The sequence below is a fragment of the Urocitellus parryii genome, chromosome 5 (genome assembly GCF_045843805.1).
Source record: "Urocitellus parryii isolate mUroPar1 chromosome 5, mUroPar1.hap1, whole genome shotgun sequence".
Lineage (NCBI taxonomy): Eukaryota > Metazoa > Chordata > Mammalia > Rodentia > Sciuridae > Urocitellus > Urocitellus parryii.
In genome coordinates, this window is record NC_135535.1 from 182,548,307 (window position 1) to 182,563,761 (window position 15,455).

The 15,455-nt window shown below is 38.6% G+C and overlaps 1 protein-coding gene across 3 annotated transcripts in view; it reads right to left on the reverse strand.

Annotated features, from left to right (window-relative positions):
- The window catches only part of Hpse2 (heparanase 2 (inactive)), a 657,082-nt gene that overhangs the window by 130,397 nt on the left and 511,230 nt on the right, over window positions 1-15,455 (reverse strand). For all 3 annotated transcript variants that reach the window (XM_026394812.2, XM_026394811.2, XM_026394810.2), the window contains 2 exons: window positions 6,223-6,329; window positions 1,227-1,341 (listed from right to left, as the gene is read on the reverse strand). In XM_026394812.2, the coding sequence (XP_026250597.1) occupies window positions 1,227-1,341; window positions 6,223-6,329 (222 nt within the window). The remainder of the gene's footprint in view (window positions 1-1,226; window positions 1,342-6,222; window positions 6,330-15,455) is intronic.

Below are 15,455 nucleotides of genomic sequence, written 5' to 3' on the forward strand. Positions count from 1 at the left end.
TTCCCATTCCAGCTCCTCACACATATTTTGGAAGAGGTATCCCTGTTGTGTGAATAAAAGGAACTGTACCAGTTAGTTTTAGTATTTGTGATTTAGCTGAAGTCTTGGAGTCATGTGCATCCAGTGACACAATAATTCCTGAGTACTCTAACCCAGAATGATTCTTTGGAGACGTGGAAATGGTGCTGTTGGGTGCCAGTTTGTTCCCTGTTCTTGACCTGGTTACCTCCTGGCTCAGGATTTAGAAGGTGGAGGGAATGGGCTAGAACCAGGGAGGCAAATGGCAGGATCACTTCTAGTTTGGGTTTGTTTCCTGTGGATGCGAGGGCAACAGTAATGTGGTAGGAAGAACACTGGACCAGGCATAGGTACAGAGTCTAGGGCTGCTCTATATTCTTTCTCCTCCTCACCCCTGCTTATCAGTCCCTGATAAGGCAGAACTTGATCATCTTGAAGGGGAGACCCCACTTAGAAATTCTTTGAGTTGATGAGAGGAGTCTGACATTTCATCATAACCATGACATCTGTGTAAAAGAATAACCTACGTAATATTTATGAAAAGCAGCTTTTGTCGGATTTCTCTGACTGATCAATGAGTTCACCAGACAAATCCAGAACTCTGCTTTTGCCATTTCACTTTATTCTTCTATTTACTTTCCTAGAGAAAATGGTGCTCTGGATAAGTCCCCTCATTGTCATCTAGAGATTGACATCTAACTGTAAGCGTACTTCAGTCGTTCCCTAAGAGATGGGCTCCTACTGTATCTAATCTTGGCTAACACTCCCCCATCTGCTTTCAACATGTTGCATTTGACATTAACTAATGTCTCGAATTAGCATTAAAAGAAAACAATCTGGAAAAATTCACCCTCAAGCAGAGTTCAAACAGGCCACAAGTAGACGTGGAATCTCAACTGCACTAGGTTTGTTAAAATAATGTAATCAATACATAAATATTTAATAAATGTTAATAAATATAATGTAAATATATATGTAGATATGCATCCATGCATATGTATGTGTATGCGTGAGTCTCTATATAGAGGTAGAGGTGTGTGTGTGTGGGGGGGTGAAGCCCAAAGTCTATGAAATAGGTCAGGGGAACAGAGACAAGAATGTTTCTGTCTGATTTATGAAATTAACTGGCAACAGCAAAAGGAGAAATATTCTCTACAAAGAACTGAATGATATGGAAAAGAAAATGGGAATCTTTATGCCACACTTACTGGTAGTGGGTTAAAATTCTGGTCCACCAGATGATTGTATCCATGATCAAAAAATGAGTGTCGTATCACAACATCAATACCCTGATTGGCCAGCATTCCTAAAGTGTTGAGCCATCTATAAGGTAGAGGAAAAATGCTACATCAGTATATTTCTAAAATGGCATGCAACAGATCTATACAGACTAACTACGACACACATATACACTAACATTCCTTCATCAAATTTACCTAGTACTATAAAGGAGAAAAATATTCTATGCATTGAATACACAGCTGTAAGAGATTTCAAAGATGACCAAATTTAATCTCTTTATTTTATAAGAAAAGAAACTGAGGTCCTGGGAAGTAAGATGAATCCTTGGTCATAAAGTCACTGTTGATAATGACTTTTATTCCTAGAATACTAAAAACTGAACAACCTAGCCACTTGTGAACCTGATGTCATCTTCCATGGCCACAGGCTATTGCAGTCACAGGAGAACATCCTCAAACTCCCCTGCTTACATCTGTCATTGTACATGTACCTTTCATGGGACTCTATCCTATATAGACCTGTGGCCTACACAACAGTTGTCCAGCCATTTGCATCTTTCATATATTCCCACCAACAGCCAATTCAGTAACATTTTATTTGGCACTATAATCAACCATTGAGGGATGCAAGTATACTACTATTCCACATGTGTTATAATGGAAGACCTGCGTTGCTCACACACTTATCTTATACCCACTTCCCAGGGGCTGTCATCCTTCAAAAATACTGCCCTCTTGATTCCTCCAACAGTCACCACTGACTTTGCATTTATTTATATATTCAATTCATTCATCCTCTAATGCATTCATTTTTCCTTTCTCACTCTGTATTCTTCTGAAACTCAGGGAAACATTTAAATAACAACAAAGTGCATATGTAATAAACGTGACTTCAAACTTCAATCTTCAGATGAAAGATGAGGCATTTCACAGGCTGTCCCTAGCACATGTGTGTCTGGCTTCATCTCCCCTCTTCTCTCACCCTAAACCCTATTCCTTAAGGCTCTAAACCACATAAAACTACTCTTGATTACCCAAATGCACCACGATTTCTTGTACTTACCCAAGTCCTTATATGTGTGTTTACTTCTGCTTAGAATTCTCTTCCTGTCCTCCTCCAACCCATGTCTTTCCATTTGGCAAATTTCTTCCCATTTATTAATCTCCAAATCTGGTTTCTGCTTTTAAACCCTGCTGCCCCAAAATAGCACCTTCCTCTAGACTTCTCCAGAACTCTTACTTCTGCCATGCCCTCTGCTAACCCACTGGATCATCACCACTTATCACCTCTTCCCCCACCAGTTGTGAGCTAATCAAGCATAGACACAATACTTAAACTTATACCCCAAACACCCATCACAGTTCCTGGAACACTGTAAGTGCTCAGTACTCTTTAGGTTGAATTTTTTTCTTTCTTTCTTTTTTTTTTAATCTGGATAAAATTAGATTCTAGGAAACTTAAGAATGACCATACATCACATGGGGGAAATTACACAGTTATAATTTCCCAAATCTGAAACCCTATGGAGCCCCAAACCCATGACTTGTATAAGAACTGAAATTTTTTCTTGCTAAAATAAAAAGTGCCGCTAATTTTTATATTCTAAATATTATGCACACTTTACAGTCTTTTTCACATTTTAAATTTTATTTTATTCTCATAAAAACTAACACAAATTTACTGATAGAATTACAAAAACAAAATAAAAAGTAAAGCAAAGCAAAACACAAAAACAAAAATTTTAAATCAAAAGGAAAATCTGACTATAATACAACAGAACCCTCTTTGTGTTTATTTTTGTTCAAATTGGGACATTGTGACCCAGACACCTGAAATTACTTTTGGAATGTCACGTGGCTAAGTCACTTGCCTTATTATCATCCTGTGAAGTCAGGATAACAAGTCGAGCTTTTCCCTTGGCATAGAGGGATGGCAGTTAGTTAAATTGTCAAACATGTCCTGTGGTAGAGTTATAGTGGAATTTTGAGCAAATGCCTCTTAACTAGTGCTCTTTCCATGTTGGAACAGTACACATGTAATGGGGTCTCTATGGAGCAAATAGTTATCTATAAGAAGAAGTATGTCTCTCTAGCCTTTCTAGCCTTAAGCTTGTTGGATGAAAAAAGAAACAAAAAAAAGAGTAAATAGGTGATCACAGATTCTAGAGCTCCTCCATCTAGCAGCATCTATGTAATCATACAGGGTTGAACCTTGGTGATTTTATTTGTGAAAAGATCCCATTTATTCCCTTATTCATTGTTCATTCAATAGTGTTAATTAATGAACTATAAACCCTGGGAATTATTTTCAACATTGAGGATATCTATTTATGCTTGTGTGATCATTTGTATCATTAGTAAAGCACTGGGTGTGTAAATACCCGTGCATATACATTTCAGGAACAGTATCACATTCTTATTGTGACCTCTTCAGAGTCTAACACAGGACTTGCACAGAATAGGTACTAAGCAAATAACTATCAATAACTAAACCTAATGTTTTGTTAGTGTATGGGTAGTTCTTGAAGAAAATGATTATGGCCAAGACCACTGCTGCCTTATGGCTTTCACAGTAGAATGGTGTACTGAAGTTATCTTCATCTTTCTGAAGATGATAATAATAATGTAATGATAAGCCACAGGAGAGGGGCTTTTTGTTAGTCTTCCTTCTATGCTCAGGTAGAGAAACATGGTAAAATGACTGCATATCCCAACAAGGATGCTGTCCCAGCCACTGTTTTCCATTCCACAAATGTTTATTGACTATCTATTATGTGCCAGACAACACTAGGTGCTGGAGACACAGTACCATGCCAAAGATATATCTGCCATATGCCACAGAATCTCAAATCCCTGACTGGAAACGCTACCTTTGAATACTTGTTAGCAGAAAATTCTGATTCACGCATGCATTTGTATGTGTCCTAGTGAACTCATAGTTATGTGATATACTGAAAAATTACTGAGAAAATACCATCTATTCAATTTCTTACTAGTTCCTTGGAGCTCCCCTCCCTAGAATCCTTTCCTTTTTTTCCCTTTCTCCAATTTATGCCAGTTGGAGAACTAGATTCAAATGATATATTGCTGGATGCGGATAGAGCTGAGACCAAAAAGGTAACAAAGAGATAGGAGAGAAGACTAGGAGCAGAATGGACTAGTTTAATCTGATCTGCATCAATCAAACATTTATTATCTGAAAGGTAACTCAAATCTAAACAACAATGTTTATCTATGTGCTGTGCAGTGAATACAGAAACATCTATGGATATTTGGCTGATGCTCATGTAAAGGCAGTTCTATATGCCTCCATAAAGGTTTGTTGTATTTCTCATTTCACAGCATTCCTTAAAGGGAAGAATGCTCATACAAACTCTCAGCACAACTGGGCTGCTTGATGGACCCCAAAGCAGAGTCATTTGGTGATGGCTGAACAATGGCCCTACCTCTGCTCACTCCAAGAAGTACCCTGCACCAATGACTGCCAACCTGGTGCTCACTTGCAACACGGCTCCTATCAAACCAGTGTTGATAGGAAAGAAAACTCTCAGCAAGTCTGTATTAAATGCAGATTCACTCCATTTTATTCATTTGAACATGCTTCTTGATAACTTTATGCCACACAATGCTGGATGCTAAGGATAAAGAGATGAAAGACCCCAGGTATCACCATGAATCATACTGATTTATTACCCTCATCTACATTGGACAGGATTCCATCTATAAAGGCAATCCTGTTGGCTTCCCTGATTTGTCCCTCATGGACATAAGAAGCTAGCTCAATAGAGGAGAACTGCATTGGACAATTATGAATAGCTGTTAGTAGTAAAACACATAACTGAGGGCAAAACTCCAATTCTTAGGAGAACACTATTCAGTCAGAAAGCCAGGGTCACTCTCTACCTGCAGAAATTGGAGTAATCTTATGTCCCACTCAAATGCCACTTCCTGCATGAAACCCTTCCTGAAACTCCCAGTCAGAGAAATTCTCTATTTCTTTACAGGCCTGTCACTTTCTTGGAAAGACCATGTGACACAAAAAGAGAGTGGTGAAGAGGCTGAACTCTGGAGCAGACCATCTGGATTTAAGTCTGAGCTCTGCTGTTAAAGCAAGTGACCTTGGTTGGGTGTTACTTCAACTGTCACTCAATTTCTTCATCTGTAATTTAAGGATAATAATAGTTCCTATTTTACTGTCTCATTATGGAAACCATAACATCAATTTTACTGGTTGCTAAATTATTAAATGTATATAAAATACTTTAGAAAGTGCTTGGCACATGGTAAATTAAAGCTACTATTATTGTTGCACTTATCTCTGATAACTTTATGATAGAGTTATCTCTAATCCTAGTATATCCAATCATATGCTTCTGAAGGGCAAAAACCACGACTTCTATTAACTATCTCCCAGAATTATGGTAAAAATTGGATGAGAATATGTACATTGCCCGTTCTGTGGTCAGAACTGTAAACTTATAGCCAGGAATGGTGGGCCATGCCTGTAATCCCAGTAGCTTGGGAGGCAGAGACAGGTGGATCCTGAGTTCAAAGCCAGCCTCAGCAAAAGCGAGGGGCTAAGCAACTCAGTGAGACCCTGTCTCTAAATAAAATACAAAATGGGGCTGGGGATGTGGCTCAGTGATTGAATGCTCCTGAGTTCAATCTCCGGCACCTCCCGCAAAAACCTTTAAACTTATTAATAAAGTTCTTCTCATTATTATGTTACTGTTACTCCTCCTCCTGCTTCTCTCATTCTTGCTCTGATACCTTTGTCTGACATTTTAGTATTTAGATAAGGAACTAATAACTGTTAAGTGGTTAAAAGTATTCACAGATGAACAGATGAAGAACTTTCAATGGGAAGCAAGCTTTACCCAGCAATGGGCAGAATAACAAGCATGTTACAGCATCACTGTCCTTCTTTCCTGAAAGTCCCTGGGAATGCAATTGTGTTACTTACAAGAATCCTGCGGCATAGGAGTCTGACAGATTGTTTGTGCCTCCAGCTGAGGTAGTCACCACACCTTCAAGCCAAATCTTCTTTCCTGGGGTGTATGTATTAACCACCTGGCCAAACAACAAAGTAGAAGGGGATAATCAGTTTTTAAAATCTATTCCCAGATGAGAAGCAACACACATTCCCTAAAGGAAGTTTCTCTGATTCCCTGCTCCCAGGTACTTTTTTCCCTGATGATGCACACAATTGTGTTGGCATACAGCACACCAAAGCATTAACATTGATACATATCCCCTCAAAGAAATTATTGTTTTTCCTCAGGAAGACCTAAGTGACAATGTGATAGAACAAATGCATATTCTAGGATGTGAGGTGACTTTAGGGATGAGAACACTGTTCATTGTCAGTACAGGTCCCAAAATAAAAATCATATTATGTTTCCATATTAACAAGTATTGAAAAGCAAAGTTTTCAGTATTCTGTTAGGCACTATCCACATGTTAGAATTCATTAATCATGAGAGAGTAGAGGGTGATGTTTTAGAGAATTATTTTATAATAGCAATGGCTTGGATGTTGTAGCCACAGTTTGAAAATAACTGTAGTAAGTGTAAAAAGAAAAGTCACTGACCCACAGGTCAGATCCTACTCAGGGAGCAACCACAGCTGCATGCCTTCCCAGCAGAGGCAAAGCCTCTTGTCAAAATGTTGCCCTCTAAAATTTTAAAGTGGCTCAGTCTCTGATCTACAAGTTTGAGATGGAAGTAAGGATTGCAACTGGTAGGAAGATCCTGAGGATGAACGGTGGAGGTTGATTTGGAATACTGTTAAAATTCACCCTTGGGCCTGGGTTTGAAGCTCCATGGTAAAGCATATGCTTAGTATGTGTAAAGCCATGAGTTCAATCCCCAAACCTGCAGGGGGAAAATAAGAGTCATTTGAGGATGCCACAAGACAGTCCTCTCACCCTTTTCAACACTGCTTAGAGTGCCCCACCCAGAGGAAGCTGGAAATCATAATGATGGGAAAGTAAGAAAAATACCTTAAATGATCACAAGGTAAAATTAAAGGACATCTGTGAGCTCCCTTAAAATGCAGTGCTAGGAATGTATCTGTGCATATGATAAACTTCATGCTTCCTTTATAATTAACTGAGTAATAGATTTGTTTTTAACTTTTTGCCTTTGGCTTCCAGGATATTCACAGTTTAGTTTTGTGTTCAAAGACAGATGTTAAAGTGAGATAGTTGGAGAAAGAGGATTTGGTTGAACAAAACAAAACTGTAAACTCTACAACATGGTTAAACCTTGAAAAAACTAAGCTGAGTGAAGGATGCGAGGCATAAAAGGCAAAACACTATCTGGTTCCATTTATATAAAATATCCAGAACAGGCAAATCCAGAGAGAGAGAAAGTAGATTAGTGGTTTTTTAGTGTTTTAGTCAGCTTTTTTGCTGTTGTAACTAAAGAACAACTGTAAAGGAGGAAAGGTTTATTTGAGGGCTCACAGTTTCAGAGGTCTTAGTCTATAGAAGGCTGGCTCCATTCCTTGAGGCTCGAGGTGAGGCAGAATATCATGGTGGAAAAGTGTGGCAGAGGGAAGCAGCTCACAGGTTGATGAGAAAGCAGAGAGAGAAAGAGATTCCACTCTCCAAATACAAGATATATACCCCATAGCCATGCACCCATTGAGCCACTTCCTTCAGCCACCTCTGCCTGCCTCCAGTTACCTCTCAGTTAATCCTAGCAGGGATTAGTCACTGATTAGGTTAAGGCTATAGGCCAATCATTTCTCCTCCAAACCTTCTTGCATTATCTCACATGTGAGCTTTTGGGGGACACCACATCTAAATAATAACAGGATTGAAGAGGAGGGAGTTTGGGGGTATGTGAGCATAGGGAATGACTACTAATGAGTGTGAGGTTTCTTTTGGGATTGGGATTGAGCATGTTTTAAAATTAGTTGGTAATGTGATATCAAAATTCTATGAATATAGTAAAATCCATTAAATTTCATACTTTGAAAGGGTGAATGTTATGTGTATTGTATCTAATATATATATAAACACTCTAGCAAAAAGAGAGGTAGAGTCTAGGAGTGCAGTGAACCATCATATGGAAAAATATATATGCTGGAAATTTTGGGTTCTAACAGATGCTAACTTGGAGACTTTTGGAAGTCTTTATCTTGGACTTCAATTTCTTCATCAACATTTAAATATGTGGATTTGGAATAGATGAACTGTAAGTCCATTCTAAATATAAAACATTAAAATATATTAGTTTCTATGATATGAATATAAGTCCCTTTGGCTCCTATCACCCAAAGATAAAGAGAATCTTTGATTATGGAAGTTAAAATCAAGTAACAATAAAAGGGAAAAAAAGTCAAATATAGGTGAAAACTGGTCACCTCTGAAACAAAGATCTAGATCAGAGGAAGGTCCACAGAATGGTAGAAAAAGCCGGAGAAGAATATGAAAACATATAAAAATGAGGCTAGGAAAGGAATCAGGATTTCTATCCAGCTATATTAAGGCGTTACCAAATGCACTAATTTATTTATTCAACAAATATTGATTAAGCACCTGCTCAATGCCAAGCAGGTATACAGCAATGAAAATAGGTCTCTGCTCTCATTGGCTTACACTGTGGTCAAGGGGACTTGGTGGTGGTGGGGGGTATAATTCTTTAAATTGTAATTCTATAAATTATACCCCCTGAAGGTGATCTCTGAGCTGAGACCTGAGTGAAGAAGTAGCCAGTCCCTTAATGGATCTGGGCTTAATCCCAGTTGCCTCATCCTCCTCAAATTATTAGTGGGGAGGCAGCATGGTTGTAGTTAGGGGAATAGTCTTTGGAGACAGATCACCTGCATTTGAACTCTGGTTCTACTGTCCATTCATTGTGTGCCCTTGAGTATAGCACAGTACCTACTCTGCATTTCTGTTTCCTTGGCTGTAAAATTAGAATATTAAGACTACCTGCCTCAGAGGATTTTATGTTATTTAAACTACTTAATATTTGCAAAGCACTTGAAATAGTATCTGGTATAAATATAAACCAAAATGTTATCTAGATCACTCTCCTTGTCCAAGGCACATGTAACTGTGTCTGCATGAATCTAACATTAGCCATGGTTATTTTCCTTCACACACCATACTGGATGATAGGGAATGTCCCAGATGTATGCTAAGCTGCAGAAAAGGCCACTTTAGAATATAAAATACATATAGCTAATTCACATCAACATAATTAACATTCAGAGTAGTTCACTTATCTACTCTCAATACAGACAACTCCTGTCAAGCCACACAAACAAAAATCACAGTGAGGTAGAACTTTGATACAAAACCTACATCAGTTATATGAAATATCTTGTGGGTAAAACAGTCCTAGAAAGCATTAATGTGACTGGTTCTAGGAGCAGTCAGTGCAAATCAAAAACTATTTTCGGAGTATTTTCTGTTGGGGACATAGCGGGAGGCTTGATGAGCTGTGTCTTCCGTGAGCAGAGAAGACCAGCATGGTGATGTGTGGTGGAGCTACAGAGACTGAGGTTGGGTGCTGGCTGGGCTTGGGGAGGAAATCTGTATGGGCAGAAGAAGAGAGAACAAATTAGGAAAAACAGATGGAAGCAGCTGCAAAATTCTCTTAGAAAGTGAAACTGTAAGAAACCAAAGGCCATAATTCACCACTGTGGTTTTCTGAGAGAATATGATTCTCCCTATGCTGGAAGAGAGAAAATTAGAGGACTTTGGAAAGAAAAAGTGTTCCTGGTGAGAAATGATGTGCCAGTGAAGATTATTTTAAGGTATACATTGTCTGGGGAGATTATTTAAGTGAGGGTGGAGGGAAGTGGGGCTTTTAGTTCCTTATCAGTTCTTTTGTTGCTAAATACTTCAGTCCTTGGCCCCATGTGGTAAAAGGAGCTTTGAGGCACCCACAGAACTGTTCAGTAAGTGGCCAGTGGCTGCTCAGAACCCCTGGGCCTGCTTGAGGTAGAATGGCATAAAGACAATCTCTTCCAGCTCCCTTCCCTCAGATTTTAGGGTCAGGGACTGTCAAAACTGTTTCACGTGGATACACTGAGGGAGGAGGGTAAGAGAAGAAAAAGAGAGCACTTAGGCAAAACATCCTTGATTTTTCAAAAACAAAGTTTAATTTTCCCTATGACTTCAAATTTTAAAAAGGAAAAGAAAAATAGGAAAATAACCATTTATGTGACACCTTTTCAAAACTGGGCTTCCTTTTCCTGCATTTCCTTGATATCCTGCCTCTAATACTGTGACCTAAGTCTTTTAAAAGACTCCTGAGAGCCTGGCTCCAGCCACTGGCTGTGTGAGAGATGGTAGCACTGTAACAGCAGGCATGTTGTTTACGGTTATCCACACCAACACCTTCCTTAATGAGAAAGGAAGCAATAAAACAGAAGTAGTGGACAGGCCAGCTGGGCTAATCAGCCCTGGCAGGAGGCCCATCCTCCAAAAGAAGCTGGAGTCCATTAATTCCAGCATCTCATCCACTTGGAAATCGACCTTCCTCAGGACCTCAGAAGAGCAGCAGCTCTTTACATAACCAGAGTGGTCCTTGATGTAGCTGGTTACAAAGAGCTGAATAGCTTCAGGAAGCTTCTTAAACCTTACCCATACAGCTGTTTCTTGCCTCTGACAGTCTTGTTCCCTTATCATATTTAAAAACGGTCCGGGGAAAAAATGTATTACTGTTTCTATGTTGTTTCTTTCCAGCCTTCTTGTGTAGGTTTTGACTCTGTGCTTACCGACAATCTTAGACCAGGAGGGGCTCATATTCATCTGTCCTTTCCTTCCTCACTGCTCCTTCCTGTGATTTGCAGCTTATCATTTATTCCTTGGTCTTCCTGCCTGTACTCTTTCTCCTCCAGCCTTTCTTCCACACTGATGCCATTAAGCTAACAGAAATCCCTCCCCAGTTTAAGAACCTTTAATGGTTCCTCATTACCAGTAACAGTACTCAATTCTTCCTGCCCACTGAAAGATCTGGTTGATCAGTTGGCAGATGTGCTACAAGTAGTTTGTTTCTGGTCTTACTGAAAGCCATGTTCAGTGACCCACATGTTAAGATGCCAACTGCTTAATTTAACTTGGTATCTAAGACCCTTCAGAACTACCTCTTAGCTACCTCTTCTCCCATCCCTTCCCACATGGCCTATGGTTCACTACACAGAGTAAACTTACCACCTTTCAACTCTGCAATGTTATTTTAAGTCTTTACTGGTTATGTTCTCCCCTCCCCTCCTCCCACCAACACTATCTTTTTTTTTCAAGGATTATTTTAAAGTTATTTCCTCTGTGAAACATTCCTCAAACCTTCAGGAAATTATTTATTCTTTTCTCTGGGTTCCAAAATTCTTTGAACTTATATCTTATCTTGACCTTATCAGACTTAATTATAATTTTCTATTTTTTAAAATTTTGTCACATCTAATGGACATTTTGGATTACTTTGCTTATTAAATATTTGTTAAACAAATGAGAACATACAAGAGGCAGCATTTTATTGCTGAAAAAGCTAAGTTTCAGAAAAGGTAACTAAAAACCTCTATAACAAAAAGAAACACCAAATGCTCACAGTTCCAGTTCAGAGTTCTGATACTTTCTAATTGAATTTTCCTGTTTTAGAAGACCCACAAGCGTCTGGCTCACTGAATTGCCTTCATATTTAACATGTCCTTCTTCGGTTAGACAGCCAGGCTATTCTGAGCACAGTCATTCCAATATCTCATCACATTTCACTTGATTTATTTCTTCTGTCTAATGTATTTTCTGTCAGTTTCATTAATTTTTTTCTGTGTAATTTCTTTTTATCATCTTTGTGTTCTGCTGTGCCATATTTGTCCATTTTCTTTTGGTATCAGATCAATTTTTAATTTGTGGCTTCTGTTTCTACGACACTTTTAAGATTTAAAACTGTACTCTCTTCTTGTTATCTCAAACCACAGAAAAGCAATTGAATGTAATTGCAACAAAACATAAAATTAAAATAAGAACATACATAAACAAGATAAAGTCACTAGGGAGGTAAGGAAATTATGAACAGATGCAAGAAAAGAAGAAGAAAGTTTCAGAGGCCCAAAGCAATGACTGCGCTCAAAGGGATAAGTGCTAGTGGAAAGAGACTGGAAAGCAGCTATTTGCATTTAAATCATTCTTCCTCCCTCTCCCTTTTCTTTTTGGTGACTAATCAATTCCTCAAGTTTACTGCACACTTAGCCCACTTATAAGTCACAGTGTCAACCAGCCTCAGTGGTAATCTTGCTCTGGCTCAGGACAAACCCTATAATCCTCCCACTTCCAGGTTGCCTCTCCCTTCTGAAGAAGCATTTTCCCTCAAGTAGCTATTGGTTCCCAGGGCCATTGCTTTAAGTAGCACATTCCTTCTCATTGTTCTTCCCTTGCAGTATAGCAGGACCTTGTGACACACTGACCAAGAGCCTGTGTTCCTAAAACATAGATGGAGTCCAATGGATGAGAGTCGAACTTTGAGAAGTCTTGTCCTCTTCCACCTTTACTTGTGTAATACCTTGATACCCAATTTTCCTTCAATCCTCACCTCTAGGGCAGTCATTTCAGATTATCAACTGATTGTGGGGTCAAATTGATGTTCTCTCATCAAGAAAATTCAGCATTATTCTATTTTGGGGGGCGGGAGGATACTGGGAATTGAATTCAGGCGCTCTCAACCACTGAGCCACATCCTCAGCCCTATTTTGTATTTTATTTAGAGACAGGGTCTCACTGAGTTGCTTAGCACCTCACTTTTGTTGAAGCTGGCTTTGAACTCACGATTCTCCTGCCTCAGCCTCCCGAGCTGCTGGGATAACAGGAGTGCACCACCATGCATGGCTAGCATTCTTCTTTGAAAGCTTTTCTAATCCTGAGTGGTTAGAAAAATAAATATTACATGAGTTATAAAAGAAATGGTTAATAAGGGTGGGAGATATAGAATAGTATAAGGTATGAGGGTAGGTTCTGGGGTTAAATGAGCCTTGGTTTGGATTCTAATTTTACTACTTAGTAAGCTCTGCAACCTTGTGTAAATTATTGGTTTCTTCAATGAATTAATAACATCTATGCACTCAATAAAAAACACCCCCCTCAAATAATAGGTCTACTATGTTTTTGTATGTTGATGATACATTTTTCCATTTTAATGCTATTGAAATCAGAATGGTTTTTGTCATCACTATCAATCAAAACTTGCTTGCTGTTTCTTCCTAGCTGTTATTCAATTGATGGTGCAATCCATAATTTTTTGTGGATTAAGAATCAAGAGAAGACTGGGGCAGAGCACTTGCCTAGCATGTGTGAGACACTGGGTTCAATTCTCAGCACTGCATTAAAAAAATAAACAAAGGCATGCTGTCCATCTATAACTACCAAAAGAATTTTAAAAAAAAGAATTAAGAGAATATTTACTTCCAAGAATTAAGGACATCAGGGTTCATGATTAAAACTCTGGATCTCTTGTGATAAACATACTTTTAGGGTAGATCCCCTGTAATATCAGTGTCTTTTTTTTTAAAGAGAGAGAGAGAGAGAGAGAGAGAGAGAGAGAGAGAGAGAGAGAAAGAGAAACAGAGAGAGATTTTTTTAATATTTATTTTTAGTTTTTGGTGGACACAACATCTTTATTTTATTTTTATGTGGTGCTGAGGATTGAACCCAGCGCTCCGTGCATGCCAGGCTAGCACACTACAGCTAGAGCCACATCCCCAGCCCCAGTATCAATGTCTTAATATGAAAATAAAGAGCCAGACTTTCCTTTAGGTCAGCTTAAAGTTTTAGCTCCCACTCCCACAGGCTTTTATCAATATCCTGGGAAGGTCTCTATTAATGTACCCACATGATTAGATACCTTTAAATTTTGAAAATTTGCTTCGTCTTCTTTTTCTTACAGAGGTCCCTATTGTATAAGCCTCGTGCCCTATAAAATTTAGAATCACTCATGAATGTCATCCCCATGTGATACAGTTTGTATTTGGAGTCCTCTGCCTACTCTGAGTACTTCCTTGGGTTGTGTTCTTCTTCCCCTCCATTGAAATCTGCTCTTGGGAAAGGATCCTCTATTGACATTAATAACAGTGTGAATTTCAGCTAGTGTCCTAAACCTCTGTTTATAGTTTAGAGCATTTTCCTAATGTAGAGAATGTTTTTTTTTACAGTGAAATATCTGGCATTTACAAACAGACTGAATTGTTATTTGGGGCCATGAAGAGACCTTTCCTTTCCCCTAAACACAAACATAGAAGACATTCTCCTACCATGCTTGTGTAGAAATAGCCTACAGGGCTATTTAACACTATAGTATAAAGTTAGGAACATCCTGAGGTTCTTCTTCAGAAAGAACACCAGAGAGCCCATACAATGTGAATGAGACATTGCTTCTTTACTGCTTCTACTATTTTATTCTGCCAATTCACTGCCCCTTCATTTATGCCCCCTCCCTCTAGCATGTCAATTGATAGGGGATATAATAGGCACTGTCACATCAAAATTAGCATTCAACAGTATTGAATGAGTGAGTGAATAAATGAATAAGTCAAACACTGAATTTTTGGTGATAATACTGTTCTTACCCTAATAATGTGCTTTCATTTTCCAGTTTTCTTCAATTAGAGAAGATTGATGTTATCATAGTCCTCAGTTGCTCTTTAATTGCCCCTCTAGTTATTCTATGATCTTCAAGAATAACCGTTATTTATTCCTGCCTTTTGATAAGCTAAGAGGCTCAAATACAAGGGTAAACTGAAAGTGTGAATGAGGAAAAAGGTTTCTTTTTTAATGTATTAGTTAATTTAAAAGAATCGCATATCTTTCTGCCTACTTCCATGGTCCTGCAACTAACATATTGGAAGAAGCAGCATAATATTACTGCATTTATGGAGACTTCAAAAGAGTTGACTTTCATTAACATCATAAGTGACCAGAAGCAATGATGATGTTAACAAAACAATAATAGTCAGATTATGAATCACATAAATCATCCCCCTTCCCAATGCACATCCACATCAGTGATCCTCTGATCACACCCTAAGAACTGTGTAAATGAGAAGGCATCTATCCTTTAGGTGTTAACCCATGTGTCACTTCTCTTGGGAGGGCTTCCCTGACTTCACAAAGTAAGGTGGACACTTCCTGCCATGGGCTCTCATAGCACCCTATGATAGGAGTCATCACATTTTATTATCATTGCTTGT